At 39.4% G+C, this 22868-nt stretch overlaps 1 protein-coding gene across 8 annotated transcripts in view; it reads left to right on the top strand.

Annotated features, from left to right (window-relative positions):
- Positions 1-22868, top strand: part of nav2a (neuron navigator 2a) — a 235859-nt gene that overhangs the window by 105443 nt on the left and 107548 nt on the right. For 5 of the 8 annotated variants that reach the window (XM_024294964.2, XM_036217052.1, XM_024294965.2 and 2 more), the window contains exon 1: positions 10225-10943. The exons of 2 other annotated variants lie outside the window; for them this stretch is intronic. In XM_024294964.2, the coding sequence (XP_024150732.1) occupies positions 10731-10943 (213 nt within the window). In that variant the 5' untranslated portion in view covers positions 10225-10730. Of the gene's footprint in view, positions 1-10224; positions 10944-22500; positions 22756-22868 lie in introns of those variants that run through there. One more of the 8 variants, XM_036217059.1, reaches the window with a different exon arrangement.

Genomic DNA, 22868 nt, shown 5'->3' with positions numbered 1-22868 from the left:
CTGTCCAGCTGTAACATCTATTGCATTTCACTTTGTTTAGTTAAATAGTTGTCACTGGATTTTGGTTTGGTGTTTTATTTGTTCACTTCCTGTTTTTGCGAGCACTTCCTGGAACAGGAAGTCCAGTGATTTTGGTCTCCTTTAACATGCCTGTTTAAAATAAAAAATGATTTCTTTTTATTTTGTGTTTTTGTTTAGGAATTGATATTAAATGAGAGACATATTTTTATTCTATTATTTTGAATTTCTGGTTTGGGGACAGGGTGGGACAACCATTTATAAAAGAGGACCTTTTTTCAAAATGGACGCCTCCTTTTTGTTGTATGGCTTTGATGGTGCAGCACTGTAGGTTGCCATACTTATTTCCTAACTCATGGATGCTTCAAGCAATTTTACTAAAAACAGCATATGAAGAGGAAAACCTTGACTCTTTGTATGGACAGTGGTTGTTCATCTGAAAGAAGGAGCATCTAAGGTAAAACAATGTGTTTGTCCCACACATCCAGACACAAACATGTTTTTGTTTCTTTGGTTCCATTCGGGCTCTATTGTTGTATCATTTTCATGGTATCATGATTTAAGCAAACAGGACTTTCTGTGACTCCTCAGTTGATCCCCCTGAGATAAATGAGATGGTAATATTTACAGACACTTTCGTTGTTGTTGGTGTAAGTTTGCCCCGACCGTGTGTTGCCAGTGTTGTTTCAGCCACGCCAGAGCTCTCCTGGGGAGCACGGACCGCACAGTCCCGCCTTCTAGAGCTGCCACTGTTCATTATGGAGAGATTTTATGCCCATGTGCTTGTGTGTGCGTGGATGTGAGAAAGTGGTGTGTAGGTCAAGCTGGAAAAACTCTGAATCCACAGTGAAATGTCAAGATGCTGCTCCGCTTTAGCACATCTCCAACAGCCAAGAGCCTTCTTCTTCTTCTGCTCTGTTGACCGCTATGAATAAACTCAGCAGGAACAGCGGATGAGGGGAATGCATTCGTGCTTCTCAAGAATATATTTTTATTTAGTTTCAAAAATGATCATTGCTAGTTGTTTGAATGCAGACAGAGCTTTAGAAATTCTGTTTCCACACTACGTTACATTTCTAGCATGCCTCTGGCATGCTGTTTGGGGGTGAGGGCACTAGAGCAGATGCTGGGGGCAGATAAAGGGGCGAATCTTAATACACAGAGAATGAATAACTGGATGATTTGAGTTTTAATTAGTTTGTTGACAGAGATGTTGTATTAAAATAGCACTATGCTACTGGTGAAAACTAAGAGTTTACTTGGCTTTTACATGTATTGTATTTATGTTGCAGGAACCAAAAGAAAGCACAATTAAAACAAATGTAATAGTCGCACTTTCTGAAAAATCTGCCAAGTAGTGCTGCCATAAACGATTATTTCAATAGTCGACTAATCACCGATTATTTTTTCTGATTAGTTGACAAATCGGGTGATGCGCAAACTGGATGTAAAACACACATCAAAACCATCATTAGTTTTAAACTAACTAAACACTAGATATATAGCGTTATCTGCGATAATACTAGTGTGAATGCTGTAAACTGAATATGGCTGCTGAAGATGATAGTGCTGATAGCTGAAGATGCTGAAGTAGATAGCCGAAATCACTGAAGCTGATAGCTGAAAACGCTAAAGCTGACAGTTAAATTAAATTAGTTAAATGTGAAATTGGCCTAAAGTACTGAAAAAACCCTAAGATAGCCAAAACAGCTAGCATGTAGCTGACATAGTTAAACTCCAAAATTGCCTAAAAAACTGAAACAATCCTAAATTAGCCAAAACAGCTAGCATGTAGCTGAAATATTAGCTAAACTCCGGAACAACCTTAAAAATCCTTAATAAATGCCAAAATAATCCAAAAAGCTAGCAGAATGCCATCATAACTTTCAACTTTACTACACTCCGACTGCATATAATATAAATTAACGAATAATCGACTATTAAATTACACGTTGACTATTTTAATAGTTGATTATTTTACAAATCGGTGCAGCCCTACTGTCAAGTCTGACGTAATGCGGCGTTCACACCAAGCGGGATTTAAAAATCTAAGCTCAATGCCTGTTCAAAAATTTGTTTATAAACTGGACTCGTGTGGGAGGAACTACCGCCATGGTTTCATTTCTACATGGAAGCATTGACTGTACATCTCATTTACAATGTACGGAAGACCCGGATGATGTTGAGAGATCAGGTTCATTTCTTTCTCATTCAGTCTTTTTTTTAAGGCGATCTTTATCTTGTCGCGCAGGAGCTGCTTCTGAATGGAGCGCTTTCAGCAATACTCCCGTTTCTCTGTATCCCAGTGTGATGACTTGCTGTTTCGCATAAGTTCAAGGAAGGAAAAAATTAAAAACAAAAACAATGTCTGATAATAATAATGTGTTAATGCTTACAAGGCACTCACACAGTTACAAATGTCTTTTTTGAGGACCTAAGGCCACAGTCCTTGATTTTGCTTTACTGTGATATCTGAAACGTTATATTCATTTCTCTCGTCACAGATGATAGCCATGACCTGTAAAACAGACTTTTGACCATCAGGAATGATTCATCAGGGCCCCTTTTTAATTCTGACTCAACTAAAAGAAATGGGGGCTTCTCACAGCACAATATTCCCTCCCTGCCATGCTAATGCCGCTATGGAAGTCGATGCTCGACATCCCGGCCTTGCTCAGAATCTCCTCTTGCGCTCAGCTAAAATAGACTGTGACTCTTTGTGGTTCTAAAAGAAAATAAAACCCTTAGTTTAAAAACAAGGGGCCCGATTAAGACAAAGCCATCAAAGTGAAAAAAGCATTTCTACAACAAAGCCGATCTTCATGAGTTGGAAGAACGTCGATATTGCTGCATCTTGCAGGGCAGGGTGTCTTTAGAAATGCTGTCATTGCATGACAGGATTTCCTTGGAGGATGCACCATCACTGCAGTGGTGGTGTATTCTTTTTCCCCTTATTTAACTCTTTACCTACCATCAAGACGAAATCAATAAAAAAATGTTTTTTCCTGCTGCTTATTGCAAAGATCTACAAACTTCAACACATTAAGGGGTCAATTATTACAGACCTCAACCCAATCGGAGCCACAAAATCTTACGTCGCCTTTTTCTATTATGATTAATATATTTAAACTGTTTTGTTTGTTTTTTTGTGGCAGAAATGAAACATGAACACAAAGATAAAATACCCTTTTTCCACAAAATACATTTTTTTTGCTCACAAAATACTAATTATTTTTCCACAAAACACAATTTTTTTCCAGAAAATACACAATTTTGCCCACATAATACTAATTTGTGTCCACAAAACACTCATTTGTGGATGGAAAATACCAACTTGTGCCCACTAAATACTTGTTTGTGCCCCCAAAACAGTTTCGTGTGCCACAAAATGCTATTTTTTGCCAATAAAATACAAATTTATTAATACAAAACAATTAATTTGTCTCCACAAAATATGAAAATGCTTTAACCTTTGAAAGAGGTTTATATAATGTCCTTTCAAAATTAAAGACACCCAGTGTCACATAAAATAGTCTCAGTGCAGCAAATGTAGCAGTAATCAATTGCCAGTTAGTCGACAATTAAAATCATCATTTGAGGTAGCCCTACTCATAATCAATGTGTTTAAAAATAAGTTTTCTAAAAGTGTTCTACCATTTGGTTGAGCAGGCAGTTAAAGGGTTAAAAAACATATTATGCACACTTTTTTTAAGGTCATTGTCAAAGGGTTCTGTGATTTTTTTTTTCAAATTTTTTTTTCACTGAAGACCATGGCCAACAGGATTTTGTAATAGCATAACTGCAGATATTTCTTGAATTCCCTATACTTGAGAAGTGCGGAAAAACTTAGCCGTGTTAGTAATAGCTAGCCTCAGTGTAACTCTGCAGTCAAACCACATTCTGGAGCTATTGATAATTTAAAACAGCACCTATTGAGTCTCTATGTCATCGCTGTTGACATGAACTGCTGCCCACAGCTCCAGAGCTCTCTAAAACTCCCACTATCTATCTACCCCACATGAATGTTTATTATTCTGGGGAGAAATGGAGGATAAACATACAGCCGAGGACTGCAGTGGGTGTCCTAGTTATTACTGTCAATACCGCCCATTTACTGCCAAACCAGCTCTATTATTAGACTTCACTGGACTCTCATCAGGTATCTTCAAAGTTTGCAACATAAATCACATTTGACTGCTTTTTTTCCCCCCCTCCTCTGTGAAGTGCCGTGATGTGATCCATGAGGTCGGACATATGTTTAACATCATAGAGGAAGAAAAATAATGGAAGTTTCCCTTGTTATGCTGTGCATTATTTTTCCTGCTCTTTTCATTTTCCACGAGAGAGACCTCTGAGGCGGGCCGGGTGGAGCCAATGCAAGCTCCTATAGATTTCAAAGGACCTCCACTGAGTTGTGTTTTCAGGATGTTAGGGAGGCCCCCTGAGCTTTTCAGTCGTCAACAGATGACAGGGTACGTAGCAGAGCAAACTGTATGTCTATGATCTGCACTGAGCAGTTGTCATCACGTCAGTAATGCTCATAATCCAGAAGAAAAAGACCTTACAGTACTTCAAATGATCATGCATGCAGTCACTGAGTTAGTCAATCAAAAAATGGTTTGACATCTCTGCGTTCATGTTACCCTTAAGCCAAAAACTGCAAGAAAGTAACATGAAAAACACACTTCAAGACGTCATTACTGCTGCGGGTTATACATCCAGTATCAAAGGCAAGGCAAGTTTATTTGTATAGCACATTTCATGTACAGACACAATTGAAAGTGCTTTACATTAAACATTAAACGAAACAATAAAAAATAGTGAAGGCGTGATCATTAAAATAAAATAATAGAAAGTAATAGGATTTTGAAACAAGCATAGATAAACAGTGCGGACGTAAACTTTTGAATACATATTAATCAAATGCAACTGAGAACAGGTGAGTCTTTAACCTGGATTTAAATACACTGAGTGTTTCAGCAGATCTAAGGTTTTCTGGAAGTCTGTTCCAGATCTGTGGTGCATAGAAGCTGAATGCAGCTTCTCCATGTTTAGTTCTGACTCTAGGAACTGATAAAAGACCGGATCCAGATGACCGGAGAGGTCTGGCTGGTACATACTGGGTCAGGAGGTCAGTCATGTATTTTGGTGCTAAACCATTCAAAGCTTTATAAACCAGTAACAGAACTTTAAAGTCTATCCTCTGACAGACAGGTAACCAGTGTAAAGACCTCAGAACTGGACTGATGTGGTCTACTTTCTTGGTCCTTGTGAGAACCCGAGCAGCAGAGTTCTGAATAAGCTGCAGTTTCCTGATGGATTTTTTTGGTAGTCCTGTAAAAACACTGTTACAGTAATCAAGTCGACTAAAGATGAAAGCATGCACTAGTTTCTCCAGGTCCTGCTTAGACATCAGATCTTTAATCCTTGAGATATTTTTGAGATGATAATAGGCTGATTTAGTGACTGCCTTAATGTGTTTATCAAAATGTAGGTCTGTGTCTATCACTACACCCAAGTTTCTGGCCTGGTTGGTAGTTTTTAGTTGAATAGATTGAAGCTCTGTAGTGACGTCCAACCTTTTTTCTTTAGCCCCAAAGACAATAACCTCCGTTTTGTTTTTGTTTAATTGAAGTAAGTTGTGACACATCCAGTCATTAATGTCCTCAATGCATTTACCAAGAGCCTGTACAGGGCCTCGGTCTCCTGGTGTCAGTCTAATATATATCTGTGTGTCATCTGCATAGCTATGGTAACTAATGTTGTTGTTCTTTATAACCTGGGCCAGTGGGAGCATGTAGATGTTAAATAGAAGTGGTCCCAGGATGGAGCCTTGGGGCACTCCACATGTAATTTCTATTGGCTCAGAAGTGAAGTTACCAATTGACACAAAATATTTCCTGTTTTCTAAGTACGTTTTGAACCAGTTTAGTACTGGCCCAGTGAGACCCACCCAGTTTTCCAGTCATAGCTTGTTAAAAAGTAGCATAGCATGGCCGACTGTATCAAAGATGTCTCCATTTTAATGCAACCGGTATGATTGCACTCGCACCAACACAACACCAAACCATAATTAGATTCAAACATTTACATAACTTAAGGAAAAACATAACAGGATCAAGATTACTTTACTAATAGCATCACCACAAGGGTTAATCTTCTTCTAAAGCCGTCTGGACGTGTGCTTCTCCTCTCCCTCAAAAGAACAAGATTATCTTGTCTCCATAATGCAAAATGGTCCAGTGTAGAGACGTGAGTCTGTAGTCGAGTCTGGAATCTCGCTTGCTTCTCTTTTTTTATAAAGACAAAGGTTAGAAATAACTAGAGAAGTCTTTGTATCTGTTATTCTTCTGGGGACCAAGTAAAAGTGGTGGTTTCTGTTCTCACCATTAATTACACTGATACAGGCATTAGTTATATGCACCTGCACCTGAAAAAGTGCAGTGGGTCCGAGAAGGGTCATAGAGGGGGCGGCCGTGGTGCAGCTGTTGGGCGGTCGACTCCTGATCGGAAGATTGCAGGTTTGATTCCCGCCTTGCCTACCCATGTGTCAAAGTGTCCTTAGGCAAGACACTGAACCCCAAATTGCCTCTGGTGGAAGGTTGGCGCCAGAGTCCGGCCATACCATGCTAGTCCTCCCATATCGGACCGCTCAGTGGAAACAAGGCTTTACTGAACGCAGCACACGGGATGACATGGAAGTGCCTGTAGGACGCCTGTAGGATTTCCACACAAACTACACTATTTTCCTCAATCAGGCTGCATCACGAGTAGTGCTCAGTCATCCCTTGAACAGCCCTAATAGGGTCCTTGAACAGTGCACAGGATTTGGGAAGGTTGAAAAAATAAAAAACTTGTAATGTTTCTCACCTACTTCACCCTTACTTACCCTCATGTGTTGTGTAAGAGCTTGTCAGAACCTCACAGCATGCCCGTAGAAAAATTGCATAAACATTTTCAGGTTTTATGGGCTTACAGAACAGTCTACACCATCATATCTTATCTGGGACACATGTTTTTTTTAAACACCCCATACCCACTCACAAGGGCAGTTGTGACTCTGACTTTGAATTTTGGAAATGGTTTCTACATCTACATTGCAATAACATCTCACTCATAGCAAGTATTCCTACAGTGGTAAAGTTTAATGTTATTGGAAGATGTTTACTGTCCTCCTTTTAGCTGCTGTTTTGCTATGTTCTGAATATTTAGAATACTTCTGTTGTTTTTAAGGCTATGCATTGGAAAAACAATGACACTCATCAAAATAGGAAAAGCTATTGCAAAGAGTTCTGATATAATGACATACTTCGATTACTGTACTAAAATCATTTTTGAACTGGTACTTGTAGAGAAGCTAAACCTGTCAAACTGAAGGTTAGCCTGTGTATGATAGAATAACGGTGTTTTGATTGGTCTCTCTCCTTTGGGACAGGAAACTGTTTTGTCTTCTCACTGGTAAAAAGCAACATCTGATGCCACAATGGGTCATTTTATGACTTCAACCCAGGTAGTGGTAATGAACTTGATTCTCACTGTAATTAGGACAGACACATAACTACAGCTTTCACGTTTTGTGCATGTGGTCAGGTCACAGCTGTCTCAAAATTATAAACATCCCTCTGTTAGTGGCTGAATTTACTGCAGGTACACGTTTTTAAGATTACAGTGTTTTTATACAATAAGGCACACTAAAAAGTCTTAAACACACTCCAATGAAAATAGTCTTTTTTGTGTTTTTAACATGTCATTTCTCATAGCAGAGGACCCATATTAAGATAATTTACAAGTAAAACTGCTCATACTAATGATGCAGCTACTGACAGTGGTCACTGCATCCAAAAATATATATAGAAAAATTTTACTGCAAACAAATGTAGGTGTTGATGTGAATATACTAATGCAGCTAATGTCTAGCAGCCTCCAACTGTGTTTTTTTAGACGTTGATTTAGGAATATCTATCAGTTTTTTTTACATGTTGCAAACACGGTTATTATTAAAAGTATTGCAAATATGCAATGTGTATGTATGCAGCTGTATTTTTTTCCCCATGTTGCTAACAAGGTTGAGAATTAGTGCGGTCACAGTAACCTTTTCTTTACTGGTATCAGGTTTTCTTATACTTGTTGTGAAAAGGGTTGTTAGTCACAGCTACTGTAAATATGCTAATGTGACTAACGCTTTTAATACGGCTCACAGGTAGCTGTGTTAGACATTTTTTTCTAACAAGGTTGGGAGTTAGCACACTCAGTAAGGTTTGACTTAGCTGTGTCTGTTATGTGTTTCAAACAGCTGTTACTACAGGGATTGGGACTAAGCTAACATGACTAACACTTCTAATATAGCTAACATGTGTTAGACTGGGCTGCACGGTGGCGCAGTGGTTAGCGCTCTCGCCTCACAGCGAGAAGGCCCCGGTTCGACTCCCGGCTGGGACCTTTCTGTGTGGAGTTTGCATGTTCTCCCCGTGCATGCGTGGGTTTTCACCGGGGACTCCGGCTTCCTCCCACCGTCCAAAAACATGCTTCATAGGTTAATTGGTGACTCTAAATTGCCCCTAGGTGTGAATGTGAGAGTGATTGGGTGTGTGATTGAGGCCCTGTGACAGACTGGCGACCTGTCCAGGGTGTACCCCGCCTTCGCCCATCAGTAGCCGGGATAGGCTCCGGCACCCCCGCGACCCCGAAAGGGATGAAGCGGTTAGGAAAATGGATGGATGGATGGATGTGTTAGACTTTTTTTCTGTGTTACTAAGAAGGTTGGGAGTTATCATGGTCACAGTAACATTTGCTTTAGCAATATTAGTTTTTTTTACTTATTGCAAACAAGGTTGTAAGTTACAGGTGTTAAATATGTAAAATGTAAAATATGCGAACACTTGTTGTGAAAAGGGTTGTTAGTCACAGCTACTGTAAATATGCTAATGTGACTAACGCTTTTAATATGGCTAACGTGTAGCAGTGTCCGACTGTGTTTTTTTAAGCGTTACTAACAAGGTTGTGAGTTAGCATGGTCACAGTAACGTTTGATTTAGCGGTATCAGTCTGTGTTTTTACATGTTTTAAACAAAGTTGATAGTTACAGGTATTGTGAATATGCTAACGTGACTGACACGTCTATCATGGCTAGCATGTGGCTGTGTTAGACTAATTTTTTTCCATATTACTTACAAGGTTGGGAGTTAGCATGGTCACAGTAACGTTTGATTTAGCAATATCAGTCTTTTTTATGTGTTGCAAACAGGGTTGGGAGTTACACGTATTTAAATAAGCTAACGTGATTAACATGTCTAATATGGCTAACATGTAGCATTGTTAAACTGTTTTTTTTTTTCTTGTGTTTTTAACGAGGTTGGGAGTTAGCATAGTCACAGAAACGTTTGATTTAGCAGTATCAGTCGGTTTTTTATGTGTTGCAAGCAAGGTTGGGATTTACAGGTATTGTAAATATGCTAACACGGCTAATGCTTCTAACAGGTAGCGTGTTACAAACAAGTTTTAGAGTGACAGACTAATCTCTAAATCTTAAAGTGCCTCATATATGACTTAAGTTTACAAATAGACCACTCATTGATGGTGTGCCTTATAATCTGGTGCATTTTGTAGTGCGTAGAATATGGTAATTCACTTCTAAGTGTTGACAAATGTAAAAAAATAAATAATTTAATAAATTCTTGTATCAGCTGATGACACTAACACTGTATTTCATACTTTTAACACTCAATGAAGGCTGTTTCTAGCATTGTGATGACATTCAGATGTATTTGAACAGTGTAAAACTCCTAATATCCTCAAGCATGCTCTTATAGAAAGTCTTAACTTTTTATTCTTGCTATAAAATGTAACCTTTACGGATACTTGATATATTATGAGTCATCTGGGGCTTTTTCTCACACATAGCTAATAAATTCATTGGAAATCCTTGTGTAACATCCACCACACTGAGCTGGAAAATATGAGGAAGGCTTGAATCCAAGGTAAACAACGTAGCAAATGTGACATTTGTGTTTGGAAAAAGCCAGCGAGTGAATGGAGCAGGGCGAATGCAGGTTGGAGGAACACGCTGATGTGTGTGTGTTGAGCCTTTCTCCACATATGTCGTTTTGATCTAAGCCACACCTGCTGCTAACCGCGACTTACGGAGAGGGAGGGAGGCAGGAGTGTGGAGTGCAGTGCGTTTCAGGCTGTGCAGTCGCAGGCTGAGCAGTGGCAGGAGTGAGCGGACCGTCGCTGCGTTGCTGCTGCTTTTTTCCTTCACAACTGTTCCTCCCCATGATGAAGCGTTCCTGCTGAAGCAGCGGTGTGGCGGCTTGGAAGAGGAGGAACTCATCTGCGAGCTGCAGGATCCTTTCAGTGGTTCTGACTAAACTGGAACCAAATGGAAGAGACTACCAGGCAACTGGGGACTACAGCAAGTATAAAGTGAAATGTTGCTTGTGGATCTCTTGGATTTTTCAAATTTCTTTCCGGTCTCATTTTCCCTTCATGGGCTTTTTATTGGAGCAAATGGGAGAGATCCATTGCATGCTTAGCTCAGCTTTTCTTCAATCCAGCTGCTGATCATTTGGACCCATTACTTCAGTCAACTGGACTTTTTCCACACTCGCAACGCCCTCCGATTTACTGAAACTGCTAAAATCGAAGTGAGGATTTCCGTGACAGATTGACGAGGCGGGAGGAGGGCGCATGTTCATTCGGCTGCTGCCAAGAAAATGCCAGCCATCCTGGTGGCCTCAAAGATGAAGTCAGGACTCCCCAAACCCAAGCCGGTGCACAGCGCCGTGCCCATCCCTCAGGCTCCCAGCCGGCCGTCGGTTCTCGCTCTGCCTCCAGCTTCCCTGAAGACCCACATCCCCGCACGGGGCCAGCACTCGACCCCCCAGAGAAGCAAGGCTGCAGAGGCGCAAACTGACGGAAGCCCACAGGTCAGATTATGAATGAGTGCCCGTCATCTAACTGTTGTTTCACTTCTCATTACAAAAATCAATTTAGGCAAAACAAAATTAAGAAGTCCCTCATTTATCCCATCTGTGAACAGCTGATTGATCTTACTAGAAGTGCAGCATTGCTGTACTCGCACCTAAATTCAGCAAGTTCCTGGAAGGACCGACAGGCTGCTGTTCAGGATATCAGGGTCACTGTTGCTCTGTTTGTGGAATATCCACTGCTCTTAGCAACCCCACGCAGGGACTGCAACTGCAAGAGGCATTGCTGTAACACCATGTAAGGCTGTGAGGGAACGAAGCTCCTTCTGTTTGTGTGTCTGGATTAGTGAGCCAGCATGAGCGCTTGCCAACCTGTCCAGTCAGTAAGCATGAACCTCAGAGGTGTCCAGCAGATAAATGCTGATCCACTCTGTAATCAGAGACGTATACAGGAGGGCCGTCACGTCTGATGTGGCTCCAGATAGCTGCTGGTGTCGTTACTTTTTTGTTTTCTTCTGCTCTTACCGTGTTGTCTCTAACCTACATTCCACAGCATGTGTCCGTCCTCCTTGGTCTCGTTTTTCTCTGCTCCACATCTCTGTGGTGCTGATGAAGCAGCAGTTTCACCCTCGGCTGAGTTAACCCTTGACCTTCCCAGCCAGCAGCGTTGACCTGAATTATATGCAGATTTCAAGCTGACAAGTCAGGCTCCACATGTGAGCAGCAGTCCTGAGAATGTCCTGGACACCCAAAGTCTTTGACTCACTGTTGGCTTGGAGCCCCTTTTTCTGTGATGCTACTTACATCTGCTTTACTTTCATTAGTTGCTATTATATGAATTATATTTAGTAATATAATCAGGGGCGGAGCTAGAAGATCTGTTATGGTAGGCAGAACACTTCGGAAGGGTGTCAAATGAGAACAAGAGTAGAAGGGCGTTACAAATGAAAATGTCAAAATTACAAGTTTTAACAGTTTTTTAAATATTGTTATGAATATTAAAACAGCTGTTCTTTTACCTGAGGTGATATTTCTATACTTAAAGAAGCTTGAATTGATGATATTAGCTCAAAAATTATGAGGGCAAAGCTTTTTTTCATGTGGCAGCACCCCTCTCTTGCCCCCATAGCTCCACCCCTGGAGAAAACATGAAAAAGTATTTAGTATATGTTATCTAACAGCTGTAAACACAATTAGATTTCACAGTGGGCTACTTTTTTCATACTTTCCCAGTAAAAGCAATTAAAAACATAAAAACAGTTTATGAATGTTAATCTGTAGAGCAGTTTGGATCACTGAAATCTTCAGAAAGAAAAACTACAAATTAAGGATCTGAGCTGGAACCTTTTTGGTCTACAGACGTCCTACAGGCGTCCTAGTAACATACTACGGGCATCCTACTAGCATACTACGGGCATTCTAGTAACATACTACGAGCATCCTACTAGCATACTAAGGGCATCCTACTAGCATACTACGGGCATTCTAGTAACATACTACGGGCATCCTACTAGCATACTAAGGGCATTCTAGTAACATACTACGGGCATCCTACTAGCATACTACGGGCATCCTATACTACAGGCAACTTTAACTTGTTTTTAGTTGAGAATGGATGAAAACATAACAGGAACCAGTGTCCAGTCAAACTCATACTTAGGTATTAGATAACCACAGCACAGTTCTAAATTTAGTGGAGAAGTGGGCCGTTTAAAAAAGGTTGGTGCACCTCTTGGAAATGATTTCTCCTCCTATTTTTCTGGAAATTACAGAACTGGACTTTAGGAAGGTTTGAACAAGTGATTAGGAAGAATTGGTGATGGTTTGAAACACTCCTACCCTTGTGCAGGTGGATGTGACTGCAGTGAACTCTCAGAGTGAACTGAGAACAGTCATGGCTACATAGAGATGTATATGTTCAAGCCCTACTCTGATCATCTTTTGATCTATTGTTAAGGAGTTCCCAGTGGTATTTATATCATGATTATGCAGTTTTTAGCCAAAATGTAAAAAAAAAAAAAACAGTGTTGTCTTCTAGGACATAGTTTCTGTAGAGTGGTAGAAGTTCATTAGAAATTCGCCTCTGAGTTGTGGGCAGGACTGTTGGTGCGGAGCTGAGAGATCTCTGTTTACAGGTTGTCCCACTAGCTTACAGCCCCTCACACCCTCAAACTAAAATTACCAATGCTAAAAATGTTAAAGCACCATTTTCATCAGAGAATTTCTTTTAAAAATGAATCGCTCACTTTCAGAGTCTGGCTCTGTGGTCTCTGTCATCATTACCTGCTTACTTACTTGTGCCAAGTCCCAATGGCTGTTTATGTATCTCTGATCATAGGGGTTTCATAGGATCCAGGCCCACATGTGGGGCAATCAAAACCAAAATATGACAAAAGTAAAAGGAAATGAGTAGCATAAATAAGAGAAGGACTGTAAAAACTAGGTGAACCTCGTCAACAAATACAATGAAAGGTGATCCTAATGCTGTTAAGTACTGACAGAGCAAGTCAGTGGTTATCTGGGGGATTAGTAAAGTCCAAGAGAAGAGTAACTGGCTCACGCACATCCCAGCTTCCAGCTGGATGGCCCAGTTGGCTCCAAGCACGCACAACATGCTGTGGACACCTGTAATGCAGAGCTGATGCATAATGCAGTGAGAGCAGCAGGAGGCAGGAGGAGAAACCAGGAGGGTTTTCATGATCTGGTTAACAGACGATGTCACAAATCTGTTGTGTGGCTTTGAAAAGTGCTAGAAGGATCCCGGTGTCGGGATGGAACTGTTTCTCTTCTCTGGAGTAATCATATCTGACTCGTCCTCATCAGCTCCAGACCTTTAACCTGTCATCCCCCAGCTCCCTGCTCTCTGCTGCCCTCTAGTGGTCGGCTTAAGTCATGCATTTGTGTCCATTCATCTGTTTTCCATTCATAAAAGTGAGCAGCTGTGTTCAAACCATGTGTGCTAAAACTGAATAGTGTGCTGAAGAGGCAACAAGTCCTTTTACAGCATTGCTGTTTTAATTATCTCGTGTGCTTTGGGATTCTTTATCTGTTTTTGAAAGCTTACATCACTTTGAAGAAATAAATATTTATGCTGTGTGAAGCGAATTTAAATTCCATTCAAATCCAACTTTATTTATCTAGCATAGTACATTAGATAATTAAATAAACAGTAAAACATAGCTAAAAATATCAATAATTTAAATTAAAAAACGGTCAATTAAATGAAATTAAAACACAAACTTGAAAAAATATTTTTTTTTTCTTAAAACCTCCTCTGTGGATGAAGCTGTCGCATCCTCAGGCTGTTCCACAGTGCTGACATGTGGCCTCGCCGTGGGTTTTTGTTCTGACCTTTGAGACCACCAGCAGACCTGCACCTGAGGATTCTGAGAGGATCATAAAATAAAAGAAAATCTGATCGATATGAAAGTCATATTCCATTTAAACGTCTCTAAACTAATAAAAGAACCTTCAAATCCATGCTAAAGCTGTTCATGTGTCCATTCTGAGCAACATGCTTGACATTTAAAGTGTGCAGATGTGATAAGCAGCTGCTGTCTAAACTTCAGAGTAAAAGCTTAATGCACACAGAGTATAAATTTAGATTTAATTGGAGTCATTGTTCTAAATCATTTTAGCCTTTAAGCCAAATTCCAGTTATGCAAAGGTAAAGACCAGTTTATGTGGATGGATGGAAACACTAGCAAATCAGTGACTGCTAGGCTAATATGTATCCAAAGGAGCTGTAATACACACAGAGCTGGCCTTTAGATTTGCAGTCATCAGCATGAGGGATGCCTCAGTGACAGTCTTATTCTTGAGCATGTGAGATGGAAAATGGCCAATTTAATTCATTTTTTTATGAACAACCCCATGTTTTTTATGTAACATTTTTGTTAAATGAACTTGTCTTCATTTATCCTCGTCAGACTTCTTATGAGCTCAAAGATTCATCCAACGCAGAATCTTTTTCAAAAGGTAAGGAGGCACAAATGCTGTCTGATGACGATGATGTGGAATTATTTAAACCGCAACCTTTAAAGGCTAAAATAACCAAATGGTCCAGTTTCTAGCTGAATAACAGCCAGTGTACAGTAAATTACACTGCTTTTTGTACTGATAAATATATATAACGTTTATTTTTTTAATATTTGCAATAATTTAACTTTCATAGTGTTACATGTTTCTGTGAGAACAGGAACTTTTGACAACAGCCCACACAAGTTCCTTTCAAAATAAAAGACGGATTCAAATAAAATACTCCTACTGCAGCTGATTGACTTAAATTAAGAAACATAATTTAAACTCTGAATTTTCATCTGCCTGCATCATTTTCTCATTTTAGTTTAGTTTATTTATTTTATTTTCATAGCGCACAACAAAACAATCTTAATACTGCCGTCCTTGGTAAAAAAAAGAAAGAGGACAGAAACGAGAAGACTTACTATCTCTGCCCATTTAAGTAAATCAATCAAGTCTTTTTAACCAAAACTATCTCTTTGTTTTGTAACATGAATATGTCAACTGGCTGGCAAAACCAACTAAAGCAGAGAAATAAAAACAAAAACAAGAAAAAACAGCTAAACCAACAAGAAACAACAAGAGAATAAACCAAGAACCTCATAGTTTTTTGTGTGTTTAAAACATTCTCAACATCCTAAAAATTCATATTGTGTGAGCATTTGTTTTTCTTTTTTATGTAATAACTGAACTTGACTCTTTTATTGATTTTTAAAGATTATTCCATAGTCTGATATCCTGCACCCAAACACTTAAATGTTCATATTTTTATCTTTATAAAGTGGTGTGGATGGGTCCCAATCACTCTTACTGCCAAATGTAAACAACCTCAGAGTAGAATGCAGATATTTTAAAAGGTCTACACATTTAAATTCAATTGTATTCTTTAAGAATTTAACCTCTGAATAGCATCTAGAAAAGTATAAAAATATATCTTTCAGCCTTTTAAAAAAAATAACAAATCCATCTGATTGTAGACTGAAGCTTTTCCATCATTTTGCTAAGTTGTTAAAAATCTAAACAAAAATGAAAAAACTCAGATAACTAATCTATTGTTAATTAAAAAGGTTTGCATTCTTCTTTAAAGCCAAAGAGCTACAATAAAGGGATAAATGATCATCATGTTCTTTAAAGTTGGAATTATTTCACTTGTAAAAAAAAATATGTGAATTTGTCTAATTACTTCAATAGTGTCACAAAAGTAATTTGATTTCTCTCATTCCATGAAATCCAGACCATGAATGTTTTGGTAAGAGGCCAGTGTTAGATGGTAAAAGCAGTAAATGAAATATATGAAGTTTATTTAGTCATATTCTTGAAATAAAAAAACTTCTAATTCCTAAAAATGGTGTTTAGAATCAACCATCTTCTTTTGATCCTGACTAAAGATCCTCCAATTTGCATGCGGTGAAAAGCCATGATTGCGTTTTACTTCCAGTCTCCTGAAGACCAAAGCAGGTGAGAGTGAATGGAGGAGCCCAGCAGTGCTGTATTGGATTGCTAATGCCTTTCTGCCTGTGCAGGGCTTGGCAGATCGGGTGGGGGATCTTGGGTGACATAATATTGGCTTTCTTCATTACCATGACAAAAGGACCACACACACATATGTCTCTTCAAGAGGCACGGCGAGTTGAGGCCAGATTTAATGGACGTTATATTGGCTCATTGTCAGGGAGCTCATTGCTCAAAGGGAATAACAAGGTTTTAACAGACTGAGAGTTCATACAGAGGAAAAAGACGTGTTGGGACTCGCTTTCACACAGATAGATAATTATGAAGAGAGGCGCTTTTGGATTTCTGAAACTGCTTCTTTTTACTGCTGTCATCCAACTATATTCATTACTTCCTATCTGCAAGAGGCAGGAGGAAGTCCGAGTTGATAAGAGCATACCTGTGTGTGTCCTCTCTGAGAACACAGAGGTTGTTGCTCTGCATTTTTATCAGGCCGAGCTGCTGCAGCTGCAGCCGCAGGCAAAGACAGACTGCTGTCTGATGGAGAGATTGCAGCAAGCTTGAAGGCTGCAGCTGTACTGCAGGAAGGGGGGGGGGGTTCTCCAAAAGATAAGATCAGTGCTGTGTGTCCTTATAATGGCTGAAGATTGATCAAAAATGACCTTTATGCCACAGTCACATATGTGGGTTTCACCTCATAAAAATGAGCTGGCGGTTGTAGATGGATTTATGTTCAGGACTCAGATCAAACGTTTATTAGGAATGTGCTTTGGAAACACCTCCATACTATTTTTATTGGATTAGAGTCTCAGTCTGATCATCTTTTGATCTATTATAGAATCATTTCTAGTGTTTTCTTTTTTAATCATGGTTATGCCATTTTTAGCCAAAATATACACAAAAATATGTTTTTTTTTCTCTAAGACAGTTTCAGCAGAGCGGCAGGAGTTGCTGAGAGCTCTCTGTTTACATGCTCTGCTGCTCCTCCAACCTCACATTAATGATTCAACAATTATGGTAAGCAATATGAAAAATCTAAATATAATACATGGATCTATTTGTCTACAAGTGAATGCATCAAAATGGGCTGTACCAGTGAGCTTGTGGCCCACCAACATATTTTTTTTTGTCACAAAAGATTTATTATTTTTATTTATTTTTTTGCTTTGGATTCACAACAATTTGAATAAAGACATTATCAGAAAAGCAAAAAAAAGCATGTTAAAATCTAACATATACTGCTAATATAATTTTAAATGTCAAATTCCAAATTAGCTTTAAAAAACTGATTTATTTTTTCGATAATCTAGCATCATGCAAATATAACGGCTAAACTAGCATGAAAAAAGGAAAAGAAGAGTAGCCTATCTAAAGTGCCCCAAAGAACCAGCATATGGCTGAAAAAAAAGTCTAACATTAAATTAGCCTTAAAAATAAAAGCATTAAAAATGAGCAAAACAAGCTAGCAGAATGCTAGTAAAAAGTTTAAATGCCCAGTTAGCATCGAAATCTGGGAGCACGTCTAATTTAGCTAAATCTGCTATATATTATTGAATTCATTCACACAAAGAAGGTACTGAGAACACAACTTCCTGTTTAAATGCTCAAACATGTTTTCTTGAGGACATACTGAGATCATGTGGCAGTTGGCTCCAGTGATGACCTCATCTCTTCCTAATGCACCTCGATCAGGTTCCACTTCCTGTGCGGTCGTCCCCTCTCCTTCCTGTGTGAGGTCATGACTAAGGACATAACCATATTAATTAAGACCGGGCATCTGCTTCTTCTGAGCCAACGTGCTACCATTGATCTCTGCGCAAAGTGCACTCCTTCACTTTGGTTTCTCTCTCTTCCTGTTTCAGTGTGCTTGTTGTCACATAGGACCTGTTCATGTGCAAAAGATTGCATTATGAGTGGCACCCCCTGGGGGTCAGAGCTAATACAATCAGAGTTTGTCGAGAAGAAAGAGTCAAAGGGGGAGGGAAAACGTAGAACCCCAGTAGGTCGAGGTCAGCAAAGCTGCGGTCACCCTCCCCAGAGGATTGTGTCCAAGGTTACGAAGCCATAGATACTGGTCGGATATCCCACAAATTGATGTCAACTTACAGGAAAATCAGAATGTAGGAACGTTTCTTTTTCATTGGTGTCACTTGATCCTCAGATCATAAAACTCCTTTAGGGGGCGCCACTGAAAATCATCTGCCCACTTCTAAACAGTCTCCATTTCCATCCTCTTTGTTCACTCCATCCACCCTCTTGTCCTCCTTACACCCATGAACTTCCTCTTTGGTCTTCTTCTACACCTCTTTCCTGGTAGCTCCAACCTCAGCATCCTTTTACCACCATCATCACTATTTCTCCTTTCAACTTGTCCAAACATCTCAATCTGCTGCATTCATCTCTAAAGCATCCAACCTAAACTGCTCGTTTGATGGATTAATTCCTGATCCTGTATTCATCCTCATCAGACCCTTGATGTCAGGGGAGTCAAACTCAATCGCACAAGGGGCCAAAATCCAAAACACACCTTAGGTCGCGGGCTGAACAGGATAAACATTTATTCAACACTCTAAAACTACATTTTTAAAACTTTAAAACTCTAAATTTTTAACATAATTATGATCGAGATATATAGCATTACCTGTGATAATCTAGTGTGAATGCTGTAAGCTGAATTTGACCGCTAAAATTGCTAGTGCTGATAGCTGAAAACTCTGAAGCTGATAGCCAGCTAAAATATTATCTAAATGCCAAATTAGCCTAAAAACTAAAAAAAAGACAATGAAAAAATCTTAGGTTAGCCAAAACAGCTAGTGTTGAAATATTAGCCTAGCTCCAAAACAGCCTAAAAAACAAACAAAAAAAGGTTAAATTAGCCAAAACAGCTAGCATGTAGCTGAAATAGTAGCTAAACTCCAAAACAGCTTAAAAGGCAAAAAAAGCCTAAATTAGTCAAAACAACTAAGATGTAGCAGTAATATTAGCTAAATTTCAAAATAGTCTAAAAATGTTAGTAAAAGCCAAAATAGTCCAAAAAGACTAGCAGAAGGCTAATTCCTAAAACCTGAAAACCACAAGTTTTTAACCTAAATATGAATAATAAAAAGGCAGGAATATTATTCCAGAATAAATAAACTTAAACCTTAAATAACTTTCAATATGTTACCATCCATTGAAATATATTTTGTCAAAATTATACAAGTTAGAAATTGCCACAAGATAACATCGTGCCAATAATAACAATAAAATAAAATGATCTGGAGGGCCGGATAGAATTACTGGGTGGGCTGGATCCGCCCACCGGGTCTTCACTTTAACTCATGTGACCTACGTCTTTATCTCTTCCACCTCCAGCTCTGCCTCGTCTTATTCTTAAAGGCTCTGGCCGCATGGGTTCTCTCACCTCAGTCTTCTACACCTTCCTTTTCAGTCTTGCTGACACTCTTTGGTGACACATCACACCTGAAACCTTCCTCCACCTGTTCCAACCTGCTTCAACACTTCTTCACCTCGTCCCTACACTCTGTTGTTCTGGACTTTTGACCCGTAGTACTTAAAGTCCTCCACCTTCTCCATTTCTGCTCCCTGTAATTGTTCCACTTGACTCCCTCTCATTTAAACTCAGATACTCTATTTTGCTGTGGCTAACCTTCATTCTTCTCCTTTCCAGAGCAAACTTCCACCTCTCTAATTGTTCCTCCACCTGCTCCATTTTCTTACCACACCTCACAATGTCATCTGCAAACATGATGGTCCTAAGAAATTCCTGTCTAACCTCATCTGTCAGTCTGTCCATCAGAAAATAGTGTTGGAGAATCATTTAGTTCACCTGTCTTTTCTTCTCCTGTAGAAATTAACAAGTGTTTTTGTTCTTTGATTTACTTTAATATTTTGAAATCTGCTGGAATTACATTGATCGTTTTAACAGTTGAATAGTTACAGCAAGTTGAATGTTAGATGATAAACTCAAATTCAAGCAGCTAAGTTAACACTTTTTCTCAATTTAATATACAAATGCTTAATAAATGTATCTAGCAAACAATAACTTTATAATATAGCATTATACTGCAAGCATGAAAGCTGTAAGCTGCAGTCACTGAAGATGCTAAAGCTCATTGCTAAAGATGCTAGCGCTGATAGCTTAAAATGTTACAGCTGTTTGCTGTTGCTGAAGTAGTTAAAGTTTACTAAATAGTTCAATAAATGGCTGAAGATGTCAGTCTAAATGTCTAAATTTGCGAAAATGCTAAATTATCTTTAAAAAGTAAGAGTTTAAAATTAGCAATAAAAGCTAGCAGAAAATCAGGCCAAATACAAATTCTTCCCCTGCTCCCTTCCCCTTCATTTATCCCTCCAAACGGAGAGTTATGAAAAAACAGTGTCTCATATTTGGGACGTCACATCGTTGGATGACATCACCAATAATCGCCGGTCAGCTAGCTTTAGCGCGGAGCTTCTAGCGCTTGAATCTATATAACAAAAGTGATTTTATGACTTTAAAAAGGTCGTGCTATAAAAAATAAAAATCTTTATTTACATTTAAATGTAAACTTCTGTGGTCCAGAGCTTACCCACATGAGGAAAAGTGCTTCACAGTGTGACGCCGTTTAGACTCACGACGGAAGACTTTGTATTCCTCCGCTTGGAGGATGAAATTAGAAAACTGAACTCAAACTGGTCCTTCAAATGGAGGGGTAGGGAAGAATTCGGATTTAGGCTTAGAAGAATATCTAAATTAGCTAAAACAGCTAATAAGTTAGCTAAAATAGCTAGCACAGTAGCTAATATATTAGCTAAACGGCAAATTAGCTTAAAAAAACAAGCTAAACAGCTTGCATAATGCAAATGAAAACAGCTAATCGAAATTTAGTTTAATAAATTCATACCAAATCCTAAGAACTGGATCAGTTTAATCATAATATCCCAAAAAGTTTAAAACTCAATTTCCACATTTTTGGAGATAACACTGGATTTGATGATTTATTTAAACCTAACAGGATATTTGTGAATTTATTTATTTTTTTGTGGTATTTCTTTTTGCTAAAAGACACTTAGAGAATAGGAAAAGTGCCTCCTCAAAATACACAAATATCAGAATAAACATTTACCCCTAAAAAAACTTAAATTGACTTCTGCTTCTTATCTAGCTACAGCAGAAGGGGCAAAATTCTGGCAAATATCAATTTTGTTTTTTCAACCAATTCAACTTAATTGTTGCTAGTTTATAACCACTACTTAAGGCGTTAGAAGTTCGATCTCAGTTGTGAAATTGACAGCAGAGACACATCTGACTGTTATATCTAGTAAAAATGTCACAAATTGCTGCTTTATTGGGTTTATAGACCCAGCATGACTGTTTGTTTCTTTTTTTTTTTTTCTTGCTCAGCCTGCTGGAAGTGATCAAGCATCCCTCGGCTGTGGGAACTCTCTGTAAACCTTGGGCCTTTCCCAAAGTTGAAATTTGGCTTGTAATTTGTGGTCAGCGGTGGGGAGCGCGTGCAGGGGGTTGGAGCATGCTCAAACGCAGGGCATCCTGCACTGTGGACTCTCAAGCACACCCTCATTCATATGAGCATGCTCAGAGTATGACCCCAAAGTTGATCCAGTATGCACGTCAATACTCGGCTGATTGTGAAGGCTTCTCCTCAAACAGCATCTTGGAGAAAATAATTCTTTGAATAATATATTTGGTCATAAACAGGAAATGTGGATGAAGCTGAAGTGGTCTTTTCTGCTTGTCTTTGGTTGGTGTCCATGAACTGGTATTAGGTCTTAGTCAGGCTGTTGGGGGAGGGGTTAAAAAAGGTTTGGAGGTCTGTCCCTTTCTTTTTTGTCTCCTCCCCATATGATCAATGGTCCATTCAAAAGCAATGGCACAATGTGTTGCTGTGGGCAAGGGAGGAGAGCGTATCCCCTCCTCCTCCTCCTCCTCCTCCTCCTCCCGGCGCATTTAGTTTGGCTGCCTCTCAGAGCGACAGCAGAGGCTGTGGAGCTCCTCCTGCCTTTCACCTCCAGCGTTTATTTTTCCCTTCTCCCAGTCCCGGTGTGGGGAAAGGCTGGAGGCACAGAGCGAAGATCTCCAAGAACTCCAGCCAGCAGCATTTCCACTATCCTTCTGGAACTTTATCTCATTAAGGCTGCAATCAACTGGGATTATCTCACATCATGGATAGTTGCGGAGTTGTTGAGCACTCAACTCCATGAGTCATGTGAGGGCCTGGCGGGGCCGCTGACAGTCCTCCTAAATGTGTGGCAGGTGTGTCTGGAGGAGGACGCGGCAGGAACCGACATGAGCTTGATGTTGTGTCGCTGGGAGCAGAATAATTTCACCATGAAACTGGTAGGTTGAACACTTCCAGGTCGGTGAAGAGGTCAAGCACCAGGTGCCACAAAGCTGTATGTTCCTGCAGTTTGTTTTTGTTTAAAGTCCCCCTTGGATGAAAATCATAGTTT

This window comes from Oryzias melastigma, linkage group LG3 (genome assembly GCF_002922805.2).
Source record: "Oryzias melastigma strain HK-1 linkage group LG3, ASM292280v2, whole genome shotgun sequence".
NCBI classification, from domain to species: Eukaryota; Metazoa; Chordata; class Actinopteri; order Beloniformes; family Adrianichthyidae; genus Oryzias; species Oryzias melastigma.
The sequence above is the reverse complement of the archived record's forward strand: the minus strand, read 5'-3'. Positions and strand labels throughout refer to the sequence as shown.